This window comes from Lissotriton helveticus, chromosome 11, assembly GCF_964261635.1.
Source record: "Lissotriton helveticus chromosome 11, aLisHel1.1, whole genome shotgun sequence".
In the NCBI taxonomy this organism is placed as follows: domain Eukaryota; kingdom Metazoa; phylum Chordata; class Amphibia; order Caudata; family Salamandridae; genus Lissotriton; species Lissotriton helveticus.
The window spans coordinates 1,062,425,404-1,062,442,515 of NC_136072.1; the positions used below are offsets into that span (position 1 = coordinate 1,062,425,404).

The following is a 17,112-nucleotide window of genomic DNA, read 5'->3' on the forward strand; positions in this document are numbered from 1 at the left end:
GGAAATTGCGCCGGCACCAGGCTTTTTCTCATTTGCAAAGTTCGGCGCATGCGCACAGCTAGGCAGCCCCCACACCCCCGGGAATGACTGCTTCCTACAACCAGAATGGAAACCACATTCAGAGCAATGAAAACAAGTTCATTTGATGCAAAGAACTGTTAATAAAAACCATGTGATGCTATTGTAGATCTGGCAACTTAAACAAAACAGCAACAAAAAACAAACAAGCATTGGCATAGCCAATAGGTCTCGCTTTTTGGACCCTATAAGTATTTAGTTATGCAGCAGAATATCCTTGGTGCAACAACACCAACTGTTGCATGGCTAAACACTTATAAGGTTCCAAATGCGAGACCCATTGGCTATGCCAATGCTTGTTTTTCTAATGAATATAGTCGTAACTGATACTTTTTTAACATTGCACCTGAAACAATTTTATTTAGAGGGTTAGAAGTGTGCTTATTTACGTAGTTTAGCTATACCACCCTTTTATTAGAATGAATGCTGCCTGTTGTCCTGCTCATCTTGCTCCTGCTTATTACCCCGGCCAATCAATGTCCTCGTGGGTCTTCTCTCCTTACAGTTTTCGCAGAGCACAGGACAGTATGACGCAATGGGTTATTTTCCTTAGCGAGCATGTGCTGTGAATGAAACTTTCTTAGTATTCTTCACATCATTTTTTGAAGGACACTTCCTCTGGTAGTTTCAAGGCAAGCTTGCTAGCACAATGGTGTATGAGTCGTTTGAAAATATTTAAAAATGTGTTTTACATCTCCTGACTGCTGTTGCAGTGGAAGCTAATGGAAGATTTTCTTGCCCTTAGAAATGGGTTAGTGTTATAATTATTTGTGTGACGATCATCATTCTGATTTGTCCAGTATGTGTTCTCATTAATCATGCCAAGCTGAATTGGCAGATTTTACTCATTACCTATGCGTAAAATGTGTATAAAAATTGCTTCTTTTAGAGGTGAGCCAGATGACTTTCCTTTTTCCTCTATGGATGCTGTCCATTCTACTTATGGTTTTTGGTGCTTATTGAGACTTGGAATAATTCTGATATCTGACTATGTATGTCAGCCTTCATGGTATATATTCTTCATTTCTTTGTAATGCCTATTTTCAGATTTTGTTATAAAACTCAGTTATTGAGTGCTCCCAGTCACTATTTTGATTGTTCTGCTAAGTTGATTTTGCGAGCCTGATGTAGAGAAAGATGGTCACTCTTAAGGGTGCTTGAGCCAAGCTGCGGAAGGTACATTTTGGGGTGATTGAAATATTGGGGTGCAGTAAAATATTGGGGTTCTGCTCTCACAACTGCCTCCGTCTGCTGGGGGATGCGTGGGGATCCCTCTGTGACCCCTTGACTCCCTTTCGAGGGGCATCCATCTAGGTGCAACCTGTTTGTGCTCCATTTCTACGTGCGTCTTCTGATGGCCTGTTTGCCTAGGACTGTACTATTGCACCGGCACAAAGTATTCCCTTATATCAATAGAGACGAGTCCCCATGCAAATGAGGTATTAGTGTCTTCAGATTGAGTTGGCGTAATCTGTACTACAGAAGGGGCCATACGAGTGTCTGCTGCCTTCTGTTATACCAAAATGCCTGGAGGTCACAAAAAACAGGCATAATCACCTATTGAGCAGGAGCGGCCCGTGCAGGTAAGAGAGGTGGGGTGGGGGGTGAATTCGACAGACGAGGGAAAATTATTTATTTAATTTTGCCTCATCGGCGTCTGTCGAATCCCCACCACCCCACCCCACAGCTGTTACCTGCAGGGGCCGCTTCTGCTATTGAGCCCTCTGGGTTCTTTGATAATACAGCCGCTCGAGTACTTAACTATCAGAGAAGGCCACAGCATGTTTTGTGCTGTTTGTGAATCATCAAATCCATTGTGGGATTGTCTGCTTCTGCTTACTAAGGAGAGGTTTATCCATGAACATTATGTAAGAAACTATCCATCCAGAGATGGACAGCTTTGAAGTGGAAAGACCATTCCTTAGCAGGTCATAGTCCCCAACAGCTATTTTCAAATGGTTTGAGCTTTCAGGGATAAGGGCCTCCAGTATGTTTCGCCCAGGGTTGCTCAGATAATATGTGGCTGCACTGTCTGTCTGAACAAGAGGGGTACTCATTCTGAATAATGGCAAGAATGATTTAAGAGCTAGAGGGACAGCCAACTGGTTGATGTTGTAGAATTTCTCTCTTGCTGATAATGTTCCATGTATCTTTAGATGGCCACATGAGCACACAATCCTAGTAGTGATGCATCTGTCACTATGGTCTAAGGAGTAGCTTGATGCCATCAACCCTAGTAATGAAGAAATTTGTGGAGCAGCTGGATAATGTGTTTGCTTCAGACAGCAACATCTATGTTGTGTCTCTCCTCCGGATACAATTTTGGGACAACGGTGTCTAGCATCACCACCAAGAAGTGAATCCTTTGCATTAGAGTAATCATTGACTTTTGAAAACCGATTCTTAACCCCAGCCTTTGGAAGGTGAGGTGCTTGCTGATATTTGGAGGTGTTTCGTAACCAGGTCTGGAAATGATGCCTTCATTAGACATTCATCCAGATATGGGTAGATGAAGATCTTGAACTTTCTGAAATAGGCCGCTTCTACTGCCACACACTTTGAGAAAGTGTGAGGAGCAGACTTCATGCCAAAGGGTAGGACTTAAATTGGTAATAATCGTTTCCTACCAGAAATCATAGAAAATGTATGTTTATTATCTGAATGAGGAAATATGCATCTTGAAGATCTATTGCACCAGGAACACATCTAACTTACTGACGGTGCATGTGGAAAGCCCGAGACAGGTGGTGCCCCGAAGGGCGATTGGTCGAAGTACGAGCCGGCGAACGTTTTTGAGTGGCACAGGAATTGAAAAGGCGTGTCAAAGACAGGATAGGACTGAAGACGCTTACCAAATGGAGTTGAATACAGAGAGGCAAATTCGTCCGAACTCGATGGCGGAGAGAAAACAAACCGGTCCCAGGATGCTTATTTCCGGTCCAGGGAAGACATGGCATGGCAGTTCGGGTTGGACTGTTCCCATGAGGCACAGGGTCAGACTGATTTGCATATTGCCATGTCTGAACTGGGGTGGCCGAGTGAGCTAAAGAATGGTGATGGATTAAACCCAGATCAGTTGACTGGGGGTGAGTGTTTGATTTGCTCAAACGCTCCGTCCATCATCCCCTTTTGTATCGCTTTGTTTGCCCTAAGTGTGGCAGGGTATGCTCAGACGTGAGTCCCTTGCTCACTTGGCCACTGGATTCAAGATAGCCTGGCTGATGAGGATTATGAATCCGAAACCGGTCCCAGGATGCTGGTTTCCGGTCCAGGGAAGACATGGCATGGCAGTTCGGGCTGGACTGTTCCCATGAGGCACAGGGTCAGACTGATTTGCATATTGCCATGTCTGAACTGGGGTGGCCGAGTGAGCTAAAGAATGGTGATGGATTAAACCCAGATCAGTTGACTGGGGGTGAGTGTTTGATTTGCTCAAACGCTCCGTCCATCATCCCCTTTTGTATCGCTTTGTTCGGCCTAAGTGTGGCAGGGTATGCTCAGACGTGAGTCCCTTGCTCACTTGGCCACTGGATTCAAGATAGCCTGGCTGATGAGGATTATGAATCCGAAACCGGTCCCAGGATGCTTGTTTCCGGTCCAGGGAAGACATGGCATGGCAGTTCGGGCTGGACTGTTCCATGAGGCACAGGGTGAGACTGATTTGCATATTGCCATGTCTGAACTGGGGTGGCCGAGTGAGCTAAAGAATGGTGATGGATTAAACCCAGATCAGTTGACTGGGGGTGAGCGTTTGATTTGCTCAAACGCTCCGTCCATCATCCCCTTTTGTATCGCTCGGAGAGAAAACAATCTAATACACGAGTCAATGCCCATGCACAGTATCACCAAGAGGAGGAGTCACTCTACCTTGTGACTCGAAAGACGTCGTTGAAGAAAAACAAGTTGCACAACTAAGAACCCATCACTAGATGGCAGGAGTATGCAGACCATGTGTATCTACAGCCACACACGCCATTGAACATCCTGTTTGTCCTCATTTGGTAGGTTCTCTTCAAATCTTTGTAGAGTTTCCCAAAGAGATCTATCAAAGAGGCAAGGCAATAGCACCTGCAATCTCCAAGCTCATGGCAGCTATGTTGCACATTTTTCTCTCCACAGAATCCATTTGTTGGCTCTCTCTATCTGGAGAAACAGTGGATGAGGGTGCAAAGGCATAGGACTTCTTAGCCCGAGAGATGGGAGGAGGGATTGATCTTGGAAAGAGAAGGTCTTGATCCAGGGCTTTATATTATTTCAATAGCTTGGTAGGGGCACACTTCACAGAGGTTGGAGCTACAAATAACGGTTGTATGACTAAACAACTACCTACTACTTCACGTGTGCCTGAACCACGAAGGCTAAACAACTACCTGTGCCAAACCACTAACTATTTATCCACGACTTACTGAACCACGAACTCCACGTTTAACCACTACACCAAACGCACTGAAAATAATCCATCAATCATAACGTCCAAATCCTCGATAGAGTTCCGAGAGGCTCGCGCTGCCAAGCTGCCGCAGCCTTGCCAGGTGAAAGCAAGAAGTTTCTTTAATCACCAAAATGTGTGCAGGCAAACTCCCCAGCTTCTCGTGCAGATACACTTAAATAAGAAGAGCACGCTGCAAACGCCAAGTAGCTAACCACTTCTTCTTCCAGTTGTCAGTAATATTGAATCACATTAAAGCAGATTATTTATAAAAAAAATTAAAAATGCAGTCACGAGCATCCACTCTCATGTCCCTCTCCTAAAGTTTTATTTTTTGAAAGTAAATGCTTGCAAAGAGCTACTACGTTGGCCACGGAGTGAAACTGGTCAACAAGCGCTTTTATGGACCACACCAAACACTTCAAAAATGAAAAATAACCTAAGTCCTGTGATCTGGAATACTCCCTGTGAAAGTTTGCCTTAGGAGTTCCTTTAATGTGTTAATGATCAAGAAGCAGATAAGGATGTGGGAAGCGAAGCTTTCCTGAAAAAAATCCGTACAAACTAAATTAAAAAGTATGCTCGGTAAATCTGCTCAGAGTAATGGGAGAGAAAAGCAGCACCATCTGAAAATGTCTGCTTACGCAGCTGAACCTTGTGTGAGAAACTTCTTGTAAAAGTATTTGAAAAGAAATGCAATACTGATTTTTTTTAAAACGATCACTGAATTTATGTTTAAATGCAGCAGTTAGATTTTTATTTACCTTCACTTTGTATTCAGATCGGCGCCCCTCATCTGTCCATAGCCTCTCACTCACATTTATTTTATTTCTTTATACAAATATAACCCCTAAAAATTAACTAACTAACATGTCCCCCCAAACCCCTCGAAACGAACCCCTCTTACCTGTTCCTGTTTTGAAGCTCCTCTGAATGAACAACGACTTGCACGTGGTTCAGGCTAAGTCTTGTTCGTGCAAGTCGTTGTTCAGCTTTCGTGGCTCCGGAACTCGTTGTTCCAGAGTCGTTGTTGAGGATGTTTCCCACAAATAACTGCATTGCAGGTTCCAAAAGACCCAGATCCAAGGACAACAAGAGTCTTGATGATGTCCTGTGATGCAGTATCAAAATGTACAGATGTAGTGGAAGTAAGAGTCGTTATCGGAATGCTAAGATTAGCTGCTCCCCCAATTAATACTTCATTGAAAGCATTAAGGTCATCAATCTGGGAGAGTGGGACATTTTATGAAGTACCTGGTGAGAGATCTTTGCATAGTAAGCCCACCCACAAACTAACAAAAATATAGACACATTTGTCACCTTGTTGTATTTGGCTTGCAGAGTCAATCTTCCTCGAGAATAAGGGATCCGACTTAATGCAGCCTCAATCTGTGTAAACAAAAATATTAGGTAATTGACACATTTGAAAATCATTTAATACATCAAAATAAGAAAACACATTTTTCAACCAAACAGCAGCGTCTCGTGCAGGTAATAGCGGGGGCGATGGAGCTGTGTTGGGAGGGATTCGACAGACAACCACGAGGGAAAATTAAATAAATAATTAATTATCCCTCGTCGTCTGTCGAAATCAGCCTCCATCCGGCTCCACCGCTCTTACCTGCATGGGCCGCTGCTGCAACCAAACCAACTATATACATCAACAAATCAAAAGGACAACCAATCAAGAATGAGGCTTTTCCGAATGAAAGCTTCACGCTGGCAATAGAGAGAACATGAGTAAGGAATACTGTGGTTTAGTCATCATAAACTGTGCATCTTTCTCTGGGATTCTCACCCTGACCACAGCAAATGGAGACCCTGAAAACAGGTGGCGAATCTCTATCCACCAGTGTGTACTGTACTGAGATTAGAGTAGTGCAAGGTGAAGCACTTTAAAAATCCATCCAGCAATGTTACAACATCACAATCTAGAAAGAGAATCAGATCTACGCATCCAGAACATGGAACAAAACCCATACACATCAGACTTACCTATTCACTCCTACAGTTCAGGAAAGAGGAATTTAAACTCTCTAAAGGGTATCTAATAAACCAATAAGTGCCACCTTAAGACTGTTGCCCATGGGGATAAAGGACTCCTTTATCCCCAACATTTTCCGACTATATATACACACCTAAATCATCCTTCTTGCCAACTCTTGTACCCAAATGCCTTAATGTACAGCAATGTACAGGCTCTCAGCTAAATCCAACCTCGACAAATATTTAAAAAATGCAGTCTGCCAATAAGCAACATTAAATAATACAGACTCTATATAAGAGCAAGTTACTTATCTCCATTAATGCCCTTTCTGATGGATATTATATTTAACCACAGATTCCTCACCACAGAACATTCCCAAGGAGCCAGACGGGAACCGGATATTTTCCGTAAAAAGGCTCCCCCACATCACTGGGTGTTAAAATGCATCTCTGTGTTGGCGCCATACAACCCAGGAAGTGATGGAGCGGAACCGCATACACATGCCACCCCTGCATGCTGAGCTCGGTTTCTTATACTTTCCTTGCTTACGCACGCAGACACAGCGTGTGAGCAATTGTTGTATACAGTGTGCTGAGTAATAACTTTGGACCATTTAGGTGTTAAAAAGAGGTCACTCCACAAAAACGGGGGGGGGGAGGGAAGAGTACAGAGGAATCTGTGGTTAGAAAATGTATACACTCTCAAGAGCATTATCAAAGGTTAGCAATTTCTTAATACGTCTAAGTGCAGATTCCTCACCTTAAATTAGATACCAAAGTCGTACCTCGCCAAGGTGGAGGGTCTGTTGAGAGGACTCAGACCAAAAAGACTCGCAGAAGTGAGCAGGCAAAATGATAGGGTTGGAAAGGCAGCCTTGATACTGAGCACACTGGAACTTCAAGTTACACTGTAGGGCTCACAATTGCCACCTGGCATGGTTGACAAGGGAGCTGCCCAGGGCTAAAAGCCCAAGAAGCCTCAGAACAACTGCCACCTGGATCGTGCCTGAAACATCAGGATGGTAACCTGAATATTCTGGACTCATTGCTGCAGAGGGAAAACTCTGAACTCCACTGTATCCAGGTATGTCCCAATGAATTGAAGCTTTTAAGATATAATCAAGCAGAACTAGGCTCATTTATGGAAAAACCCAACAATGTTAAAAAGTCTTCAGTCATCCAGAGGTGGTCCATAACTGACTGAGGCACGCTTGCCGTCAGCAGCCAGTTGTTGAGGTATGGAAATACAGCAACTCCTAGCCTCAGGCAATGGGCTGCAGCCACTGCCATCACGTTTGTGAACACCTGAGGGGGTGCTGGTGAGTATTAAGGCCAGAAAACTAAAAAGACTCCTGGGCCATCTGAAACTGCAGTTAACAGCTGCGAGGCTGCAGAATGAGCAGATAAAAATATTTGCCCTGCAAGTCCAAGAACACCATCCACTAACCCGGTTCCAGAGCATTCAGGATGTGGGCATTCTCATTCTGTCCTTCTGTAGGAAGATGTTGAGGGGATGACGGTCCAAGATAGACACAAGGTAAACATCCTTTATTGGGACGAGGAAATAGCAAGAGTAACAATCCCCTTCTTTCCGAGTCTGGTGCTCTCTCTATGGCACCTTTAGGCAGCGACAGGAGAACCTCCTAAAGATAGATGGACAGATGCTCTTTTGTAATCTTTTATGATGTGGGAGAGTTAGTGGGTAGAGAAGAAAGAAAAGGGAGTGCATAACATTTGTGAATAATTTGCAAGACCATCTATCGGATGTGATGGATCGCCAACTAGAAAGGAAATACCTATTCCTGCTACCCACTGCAGTGGCACGCACCACTGAGGGCAAATTAAAGCAGTTTGCTGCCCACTGTAGCTGGGGATGAGGAGCAAGAATACTGGTGCCGGTGCTGACCCGCATGTTGTCTGCCGAACTCACGGCTGCAGCCCCAAAAGGACTGGGCTTCTCTGTTGCATCACTGGTTGGGAAGGCTGTCTGTATCTAATGCAAGCCCTCAGGAGTAGACCCTAAATTTCCTAAACTGGGGCAGAAACTTTTTGGCAGGGGCCAACACCACCAAGGAAGGCGTTGCAGCTGTTCTGTCTTTAAAGCATTCCAAGGCGGACTTCAATTTGTTTAATTACATTACATATTCTGTACTCATTGCAGCCTTGAAAAAGTATGTATCAGGCAAAACATGTCATCTGTTGGATTTTATGTATTCTTTTGGAAAATTGAAGACGCAAGAAAATGAATCGAGAAGGATTTATATAATTGTTGGACTATTTACTTAGGACGAAAAATGGCTATTGCTTGCGTTAACTGTTTCATAGTGCTCCGGTGTTGCATTGTAAACTCATATGTGACTGTGACACTTCTTAGGGGAAGCAACATAGGTAACACCCTATGCGTAGCAGGGTAATGAACACTCTTAGCAGCACTTGATTTACTCAAATAATATACGCAATAACTAGTGTTGATATATTTACCCTAACTTTACAAGGAATGTGCGGTTGAATTTGACCACTGCTATCTTTCTATTTCATTATAAGTAGTCAAATGTTTTTGAAATGTGAAGCTTTGAGAGTTGTTTTGTGACATATGCCAAATAAGGGTAGATTGGCGATACATCTCTGGTGTACATATCTTACGTTCCTTATGCAAGAGGATCTAACCTAGGTATCCGGAAGGGCTAGATTCTTTGTAGGGTTTATTTTTATTATGTGTTAATGAGCCAGTAATATTAACGTTTGCTTTCAACATGACACTGCGGTCCTAGATTGTGGTGAGAGGTTATCAGTATTTAGAAAAAAATCTGCAAACTTTGATTGGATTCATTGTAAAACTAAGGGGACAAAAAAAGGCAACACTATTGGCGATACACCCAGGTGAACTGGAAGTTGTCCGTTGACAGTGTAAAAATAATAACATGACAAGAATAACACTGTGGGTGGGTGCTTTTTTGGTAATATTCTAACAACACCACTTTAGATGTTTAGTCAGTGCTCCAATCCCCACAGCAAGAGAAGATTCAAGATAGTTAAAGCAGACCGAAAAATATGAATAAATGGCAGAAGCACCACACCAACAGTTGAGGCTTAGAATGATCCGACTTTACTGCTGGATCATGTATCTATTTTCATAACAGTACAGTATCTACAAAGTGATCTGGTCCCTACAAGCTGACCGAAAACTACCATTGGTACAGCCAAAGAAGGGCCGTGCTACTTACTGAAAATACCTAGTACTCATTATGTAATAGCCAAAACGTAACCGTCCATGTTCGGATAATTTAATTAATAGGGCTATGTATGTCCCTCAAAAAGGCCTAAGATACACCCCTTATTGGTTCATCACATTATCTCCAGAGATAATCAGATATTATTAGGTATACACCACTGCGCTTAGTATGGCTCCTTGAATGAAGGCTTAAAACGATGGTTCCCATACAAGAACAAACTTTACATCTTCAGTCAGTCGGTGTACAGCTAAAGTTGCCCAGACCTTTCAAAACAAAATGTTTTCTGGTCACATACCACCCAGCTGAAGACTCCGCTATCTGGGCTATCTACAGTTCTTTGAAAGGGTCAGTGTTAACAGAAATTCTAGGACTTAGGCATCAAGATTCAAAGTCATAATACCCCTCAAGAGCCACGCTCTAGAGTGCTACATGAGCACAAAGAAATCACTGACGGTTGTCAAACACTTTGTATCTGGCAGCATGGAAACCCCATTAGTACTAACATATAATCTGACCAGACAAACAGGTAAAATGACATCTCTATAACAGAAACACTTTTTGACATACTGAACTTGTGAAGTTGTGACTTCAGGAAGAACGTGCTTCTTTGAAGATGCCCAAATCTTTGAAGAGTTTTTAATGACCCTCATCCTATCACAAAGCATTCAAAACACAGGGTGAACTTCAGACAACTACATCTCGGCAATCACATTATGGAATAAGATTCAACAGGTGACTGTGAAATGAATGGATGGTAATCCCCCCCCAAGAAACAGAGATAAAAGTATGTAATACCAAACACTTTTATTCAATGAATCGAATCGTCCCAGTTTTTAGAATTTAACTCAATCAATAACAGATACACACAAAATGAGTTTGACAGCTCTAGAAATACAAATGAAGTGTTACCTGTTGTTTTTCTTGCGTAAGCTCATCAAAAAGTCTCTCTGTTTCATCCAACGTTCTCATTTCCGTTCTACTTGTGAATTCAGTTTCATGAGATGTTTCCGAAACAGGAGGATAAGGCTCTTTTATTAACACTGTGGTGGTGTCCGGCCCACGGGTAACCATTTCTGTTGTAAATCCAGTATGTTCCGGTTCTGCACAACCAATAACATTAAAACATATACATGTCACTAAAACATTTAAGCCAGATGTCTCTCAGTTTTGTCAGATTTTTACACATAGATGCAAAGTGAAAACAATGTTTCCCAATCAGCAATTTTTTTTTTTTTTTAACCACCACCAAATTGCAAGTTCGGTCTTGTTTTGAAAATGTTTCTCTGTTCTATCAATCATGAGTGACATCCCAATACCAGACTGAAAGTATGGCAGGTTATATAAAAAAAACCTCAATATGGAATTGCATAAACTAAGATTAAATAGCTATAGATGTGCATATTTACTTGTAGTGTATTGCTAGACATTTCATAAGAGTGCACTATATTATGTTGAATGGCTAAAGGAGTAGAACAAACCAGGCACCCACGTGCGAGTGTACAAAGTGGAACTATACTAATTTCTTGCCCGAAAATGAAAAATACATATTAATAAATAATACTAATGTGTCTGGTGGATGTGGATAGGTACCAGCAGAAATGTTAAAAACAGCACTAATATCAGGTATATAACATGCGTGAATGGGATTCTGCCATGGAATTGGCTTTTGAATTCTTTGGACACATAATGAGTTCACAAGATATCTTAGGTCACAATGTGTGTATTATCTACTGGTAGCGATGCCAAATTTCAGAGTGGTGAAATTACATTTACGTAAATTAAATTCAAATACATGTAACTCTGTTAAGGACATAAAGCAAATCACCAGATTATAGATCTTAAACGAAAGGATGTCTCACGGGCTATGGTTGAAAAATTACAGACACCATATATTGTTTTCTGTCTCCATTTATACAGGTGAATCTAATAAAAGGCAAACCCACTGTGATTTAATAACTAGACTGGTGCCAGACAAATATTTACCGAGGAATGAGGTGCCCCCGTTGTGAATAGACGGATTTTAGCAATTCAGACAATCAAACATCACACTAGAAGAACTAGCTTAATAATTTAGGTTAGTGTTAAGAGTCACAGAACATTTTGGAACCTATTTATAAATGGCATTTTGTACTAGAGTACTACTGCAGTAGTATTACTCAATACAAATGCTAAAAACAATCCTACATGCAGAGACCTCCATCTCTCAATCTTTTCTGTGTGCAAAATATCTTCAAACGTAGCATAGATCTGTGTATACCTAGGTATATATGTTTGTCGCAAAATGTGGGTGGGAACTCAAGAAGTGGCTAGAAAATGGGGACTATTTATTAATAAAGTGGAGGGTTTTAAGGTGGGGTATTGCAGATTTAGGAAAAGACAGAAGGACATGAAAATACAAACACCACACACAAAAGAGTAAGACCATTGCTATTCACAAACTACACTTCTAAAGTTACTACAGCTCTAAAGGTCACAAAACAGTTGTAAAGGTATTCCAGCCAAGCATTGGAATATGTTTAGCACCACACATGGCCATTTACAGATACACAACCATAGAAAATAACAGAAACTGGGACTTAATATAAACTTTTATTACAAAATAATTTACATTAGTTAAACACAACTTTAATTACACACACTAAAATATTAAAACTAGAAATTGCAGTGAGGGTGGATTTATATATTTTTTACATTATTTAGAAAAATAATACAATGTATTTTAATTATTTACCACATATTTATCTGAAGAGTTAATGTGCTTTGTGGGTATTCACAAACATTCCCAATGGCTTTGCCATCCTAAATAGGCACCTAACAATACTTGTGAAATGTTGTAAAGTGCAACACTCACCTCCATAACTTCAAGGATAAAGGCTTCTCCTCATGGAAGAAATGGCGTACTGTTATGAAGAGTTGCACAGTGTTGCAATGTCATCTGAATGGATTTGCAGTGCACCAGGGACTATTTGACGACTGAAAAGTACTCTGAACCATCACACTTTAAATTATTTATCTCATACATTCAACGTATACAGATAACAATTGTTTGCGGGGGAACTGATGTCTGTCCTGCGTGTCTTGCATGTCCTTTTGTTTGCCCAGATTATGCCCGCCCCCTTAGAATTTGGCTGGCACCCACCTGTAGGCTCTTAGCCGTGCACAGCCACTCTGTCACTCTTGGAGACTGAATTGTAGTATAATTCATGCCATTTCGGAAGCCAGGTTCTTCGGTTTCATGTGGATACTTAGAAGAAGGGTACTCCTCTCCTCTTAACTTCATGTTGGCCTCTGTGTCATACTTTTGTTTTTATTCCTCGCGTGTCAGCACACAAATGGTCTTCTTTGTACCCATTTGAATTTTTTATATGCTAGATGACATTTTATAGTTTTATTGAATTAATTCTGGTGTTTATTTTATATGAATTATGAACCTTTCGTATGCTGAAATGTATTGTTTTTCTTATTTGTTATATTTTTATATCCGTACCTATACTTTTATGGCCCTGGCTGCCGAAATATCGTTATTTGATTGACTGATGACAATAGTTTTTTTTTCTTTTGCAGCAGACCTATTTGCATTGACAAGGCCTGTTTAATACCAGTTGCCCATGTTTACTGATTTCACCAATCAGACAACCTTGTAGGTTTCTTTTGTACGGTCACATGATCACAGACCTTAGCTACTGCGAAGTGGATAAGATCTCTGTACATATTGTCATAATCAGAAATCCCAGTTCAGGGCACGGTTTACAGTAGATATTAGACATAAGACTTATAGCACTGCAGGTTTGACGGCCACCTGCGCTGATATTTTAAGGGCTGACAGTGATTAAAAGGAAGAATGTAACCTTGTGAAGCATGTTTATGAGGTGACACGTCACAGCGTACCTTCTAAATCATCGCGCGAAATGAACTGAAGTTTTTTTCTGGGACTCCGCCCTTGAAATGACGGTGGAGAATTATGCAGATCATCCACGAGTACATCAAATCTGTTGCAGAGGAAATAAAAAAAAGGAAATAAATGAGAACAATATGAAAAGGTGACATTAAGCTACTAGCACGGGTATTTATTTAACCACAGATTCCCAGTAATGTAAATGTTACCTGTAACTGAAGTTTTGGGGTTCGAGGATATTTTTGATTCACATTCTCCGCCTCAATACTTCATCTGTTTATTGACTTGGGGTTTTAAGCGGCTACAATAGACCAAATCGGTATGACTCAAGATGTGTTCGGCCCAGAGCCCAAAGACTCCGCCTTTCGGTTGTTTTTTCCAGCCATGGACCGGATTACGAGTGGAGGTGGCATTTATCACACATGATAAATAACAATCCCACCGATTACAAGATGGTGGGAATAACATGCAGATTTTTTATGTTTAAGGTATCAAAATCCGCATGATAAAGTAAATACCATATGGTTTACCCTCGTTAACTTTTGGCAGGTTGAGTTATTTAACACATACGATAATTATCAGTTGTATTAAATAACTAATAACTTAAAATTCCAACCAGTGAGTAAAAAATTGGGTTTACCCACAGGCCGGAATATATTGACCACCTCGTAATCAGGGCCATAGTGTTCGGAAGCATAATATTTATTTTATTTATCATTTATTTAGTAACTTGGTAATGTGTGCGAATCACTCCCGAAGGAGCATCTCGGCGCTGCGCTGCAGAAGAGGAGAAGAAGAAAATCTAAAATAGTCAAGTCTTAAGCCCCTTGTTGAAGGAAGGAAAGTCCGGGCAAGAGCAAAGGCCAAAAGTAAGTTTGTTTCAATGGTAGGGGGAAGTGTAGGAAATGATCTGCCTCCATATCTTGAGGTGTGGATGCGGGGAATCACCCAAAAAACCTTCTCCGACTATCTCAGACATCTAGAAGGACGATAAGAATTTAACAGTACGATAAGAATTTAACAGGACGACAAATAAGCTGGCCGCAACTTAAAGAGAGTCTTTTGTGTCCAACAGCAAAGTTTAAAGAGGACACGCTTTCTAATAGGCAACCATTCTAAGGATCGGAGAAGGCGAGAGCGAAGGAAGGTTACAGATTATTCGCGCGGCGGTATTCTGGACCACCTGCAGTTTTGACAGCAGGGTATCATTTACCGAGGTCATCAAGGAGTTCACATAGTCCAGGCGGCTGGTGATAAGAGCCTGAACCAGAGTCTTCCTAGTACAAAACTTGTATGTCTTTAACCATTTGGACCCAGGAGCAATTGACCTTCACCTGCCCTTCTTGATTTCCATTTCTTTTTTTGTAACTCGGGCCCTTGAGAATTTCAATAGCACAACAGACTTGTTGAGCTTTGAAGTGTTGGGTTGGAAGTTCTGCACCAAAGTCTTTTCATAGCAGCTAGAAACGAGAAAGTGTTAACAATGGAATACATGAACACACAGAGAGGGCCCTTAAGGGGAGGATAAGGGGAGTAATGTATTTTTTGGGGGGGGTGTAAATAAAGTGAGCTACTCTGATTACATTTATGCAGTCTCTATAGAAGGTGTTGTCCCAGAATGAAATATTACAGGAAATATTGGACAAATATATGTTACTGAGGTACACTTCATATTGTCAATATCCATATTGCTACTAGCTGGAAGACATGATTCAGATCAGTGGATTGGGCTGAAAATATCCTTGCTTGTGTAAATAGAAGACAACGAACACAAGAAATAGCCCACAACAAAGTTTCCTTGAGTCTCCTCACAACACAGTCTCCCCAAAGCAATTACAAGTTAATGAAGGTACAGAGCAGTTTCTGACTTGCCCATCCACTGAGACTGCCATTCTGTTTCCACCTTGTGCACAACACAACTCTCTAAGAAAAATGCAACATAATGGTTGAAGAGTGCTAGCTTTGTAAGTCAAAGAACACCACCGAGAATGGTTCTGTAATCGAAAGCATTTAGTCCCAGTAACATCACGTACGCGGGACGAAATTCCCGGATCACATTGACACTCCTCCGGTATTTTCCCCAACTCACAGAGCATTAAACACATCGTACCACCAATCATTAGATCACAGTTAACATGCAGTCTAGATGCCATGTTCCACCCTTTACGAAAGCACATCTAATGGGCTACAGTTTATATCGTATCTCATTTAGTTTCCTCGTGTATCTAACTTCCGAATTTGTTTTCAGATTCATGGTCCCTGATGAAGGGTATTATTACCCGAAATGCATTGGATATATATCTAACATGTTTTGGAGTGAAGATTAACTCTGATTGAACATTCAATAAATATCTCATGAACTATACAAACGAAGTTGTGAATATACATTTGAACATTGGAGATTAAACTATAGTCGAAAAGGATTAACCCCGGCTGGGGGTCACAGTTGTACCTAGTGGACATTCCCCAATCAGGGGCACGCTAATAGTTATCAGTATTACGTGTACTACGGAGTACACACCCTAAGAGCACACACAACCTGCGATAACATCAGGACATTAAATAGGCTGTGCGAGTATATATTATTGACCTATTAGTTATCTGACCAGTACACTCGGCACGCCAGCCAAGCACCATGTTGTACGACAAAATCACAAGCCTCACTGACCAAAGAGCAGACACCTTTGCTTTTTACGCTGAGGAAGTATCCCGAATATATACCCTGATACACGAGGACACCACTGAATCCACATCTCATCGCAATGAAGAACAAAACATCAGATAACTATTGTACCTATCCAAACGAGAGATAAACTAGAGACTACACGCAAGTACTTTAATTAAATACCATTGTGCGCAACACATACAAAGGGGATTGAGAATTGCATTAAAACCATCATTATGCAAGAATGCTCAAAAATTCAAAGAGACATGGTATGCAATCCTCAATAAATGTTTGCTTGAATTAATCCTATTAATAATAGAGGAGCTTTCTAATATTCTCGAGGATCTATCAAAAGAGATCGTTACAGTCACAACAGAACTTACTAATTCAGTGTCTACAGAAGACTGGTCAAAAGTATTAGAAGACATAAATTTACAACTCACCAAACATTCACAGGAAGTGAATGAAAGAAAAATCATAAAATTCCGCCGAGACACGGTGGACTACAAACTCGGGGAGGTGTACACCTGGGCCAAGGTGTACGCATGCCGACGACAAAGCAGACCATAATCACAACAGACCGATACATCATCTTCTGGTAGAAATACATCAAACAGACCAAGGGAGGGATATAACAAATCCTAAACCCAAAAACAACCTGTCTTTGCACAGCCCCATACTTCAGGACAAACACAAAATTTAGGCCAACCACAAAATCCAGTTGAGCCTTTATTAGAGGTGGACCTACCAGAAAAAGAAGACCCCGGAGGGGCAAAAGAAAAAGACACTCCGAATATCAGGAGCACCACAGCAGGAGGGAAGAAAG

At 41.4% G+C, this 17,112-nt stretch overlaps 1 protein-coding gene across 2 annotated transcripts in view; it reads right to left on the minus strand.

Annotated features, from left to right (window-relative positions):
- Positions 1–17,112, minus strand: part of MPHOSPH9 (M-phase phosphoprotein 9) — a 584,582-nt gene that overhangs the window by 2,871 nt on the left and 564,599 nt on the right. For both annotated transcript variants that reach the window (XM_078667592.1, XM_078667591.1), the window contains exons 21-23: positions 13,615–13,715; positions 10,636–10,826; positions 5,828–5,896 (exon numbers count right to left, since the gene is read on the minus strand). In XM_078667592.1, coding sequence (XP_078523718.1) covers positions 5,828–5,896; positions 10,636–10,826; positions 13,615–13,715 — 361 coding nt within the window. The remainder of the gene's footprint in view (positions 1–5,827; positions 5,897–10,635; positions 10,827–13,614; positions 13,716–17,112) is intronic.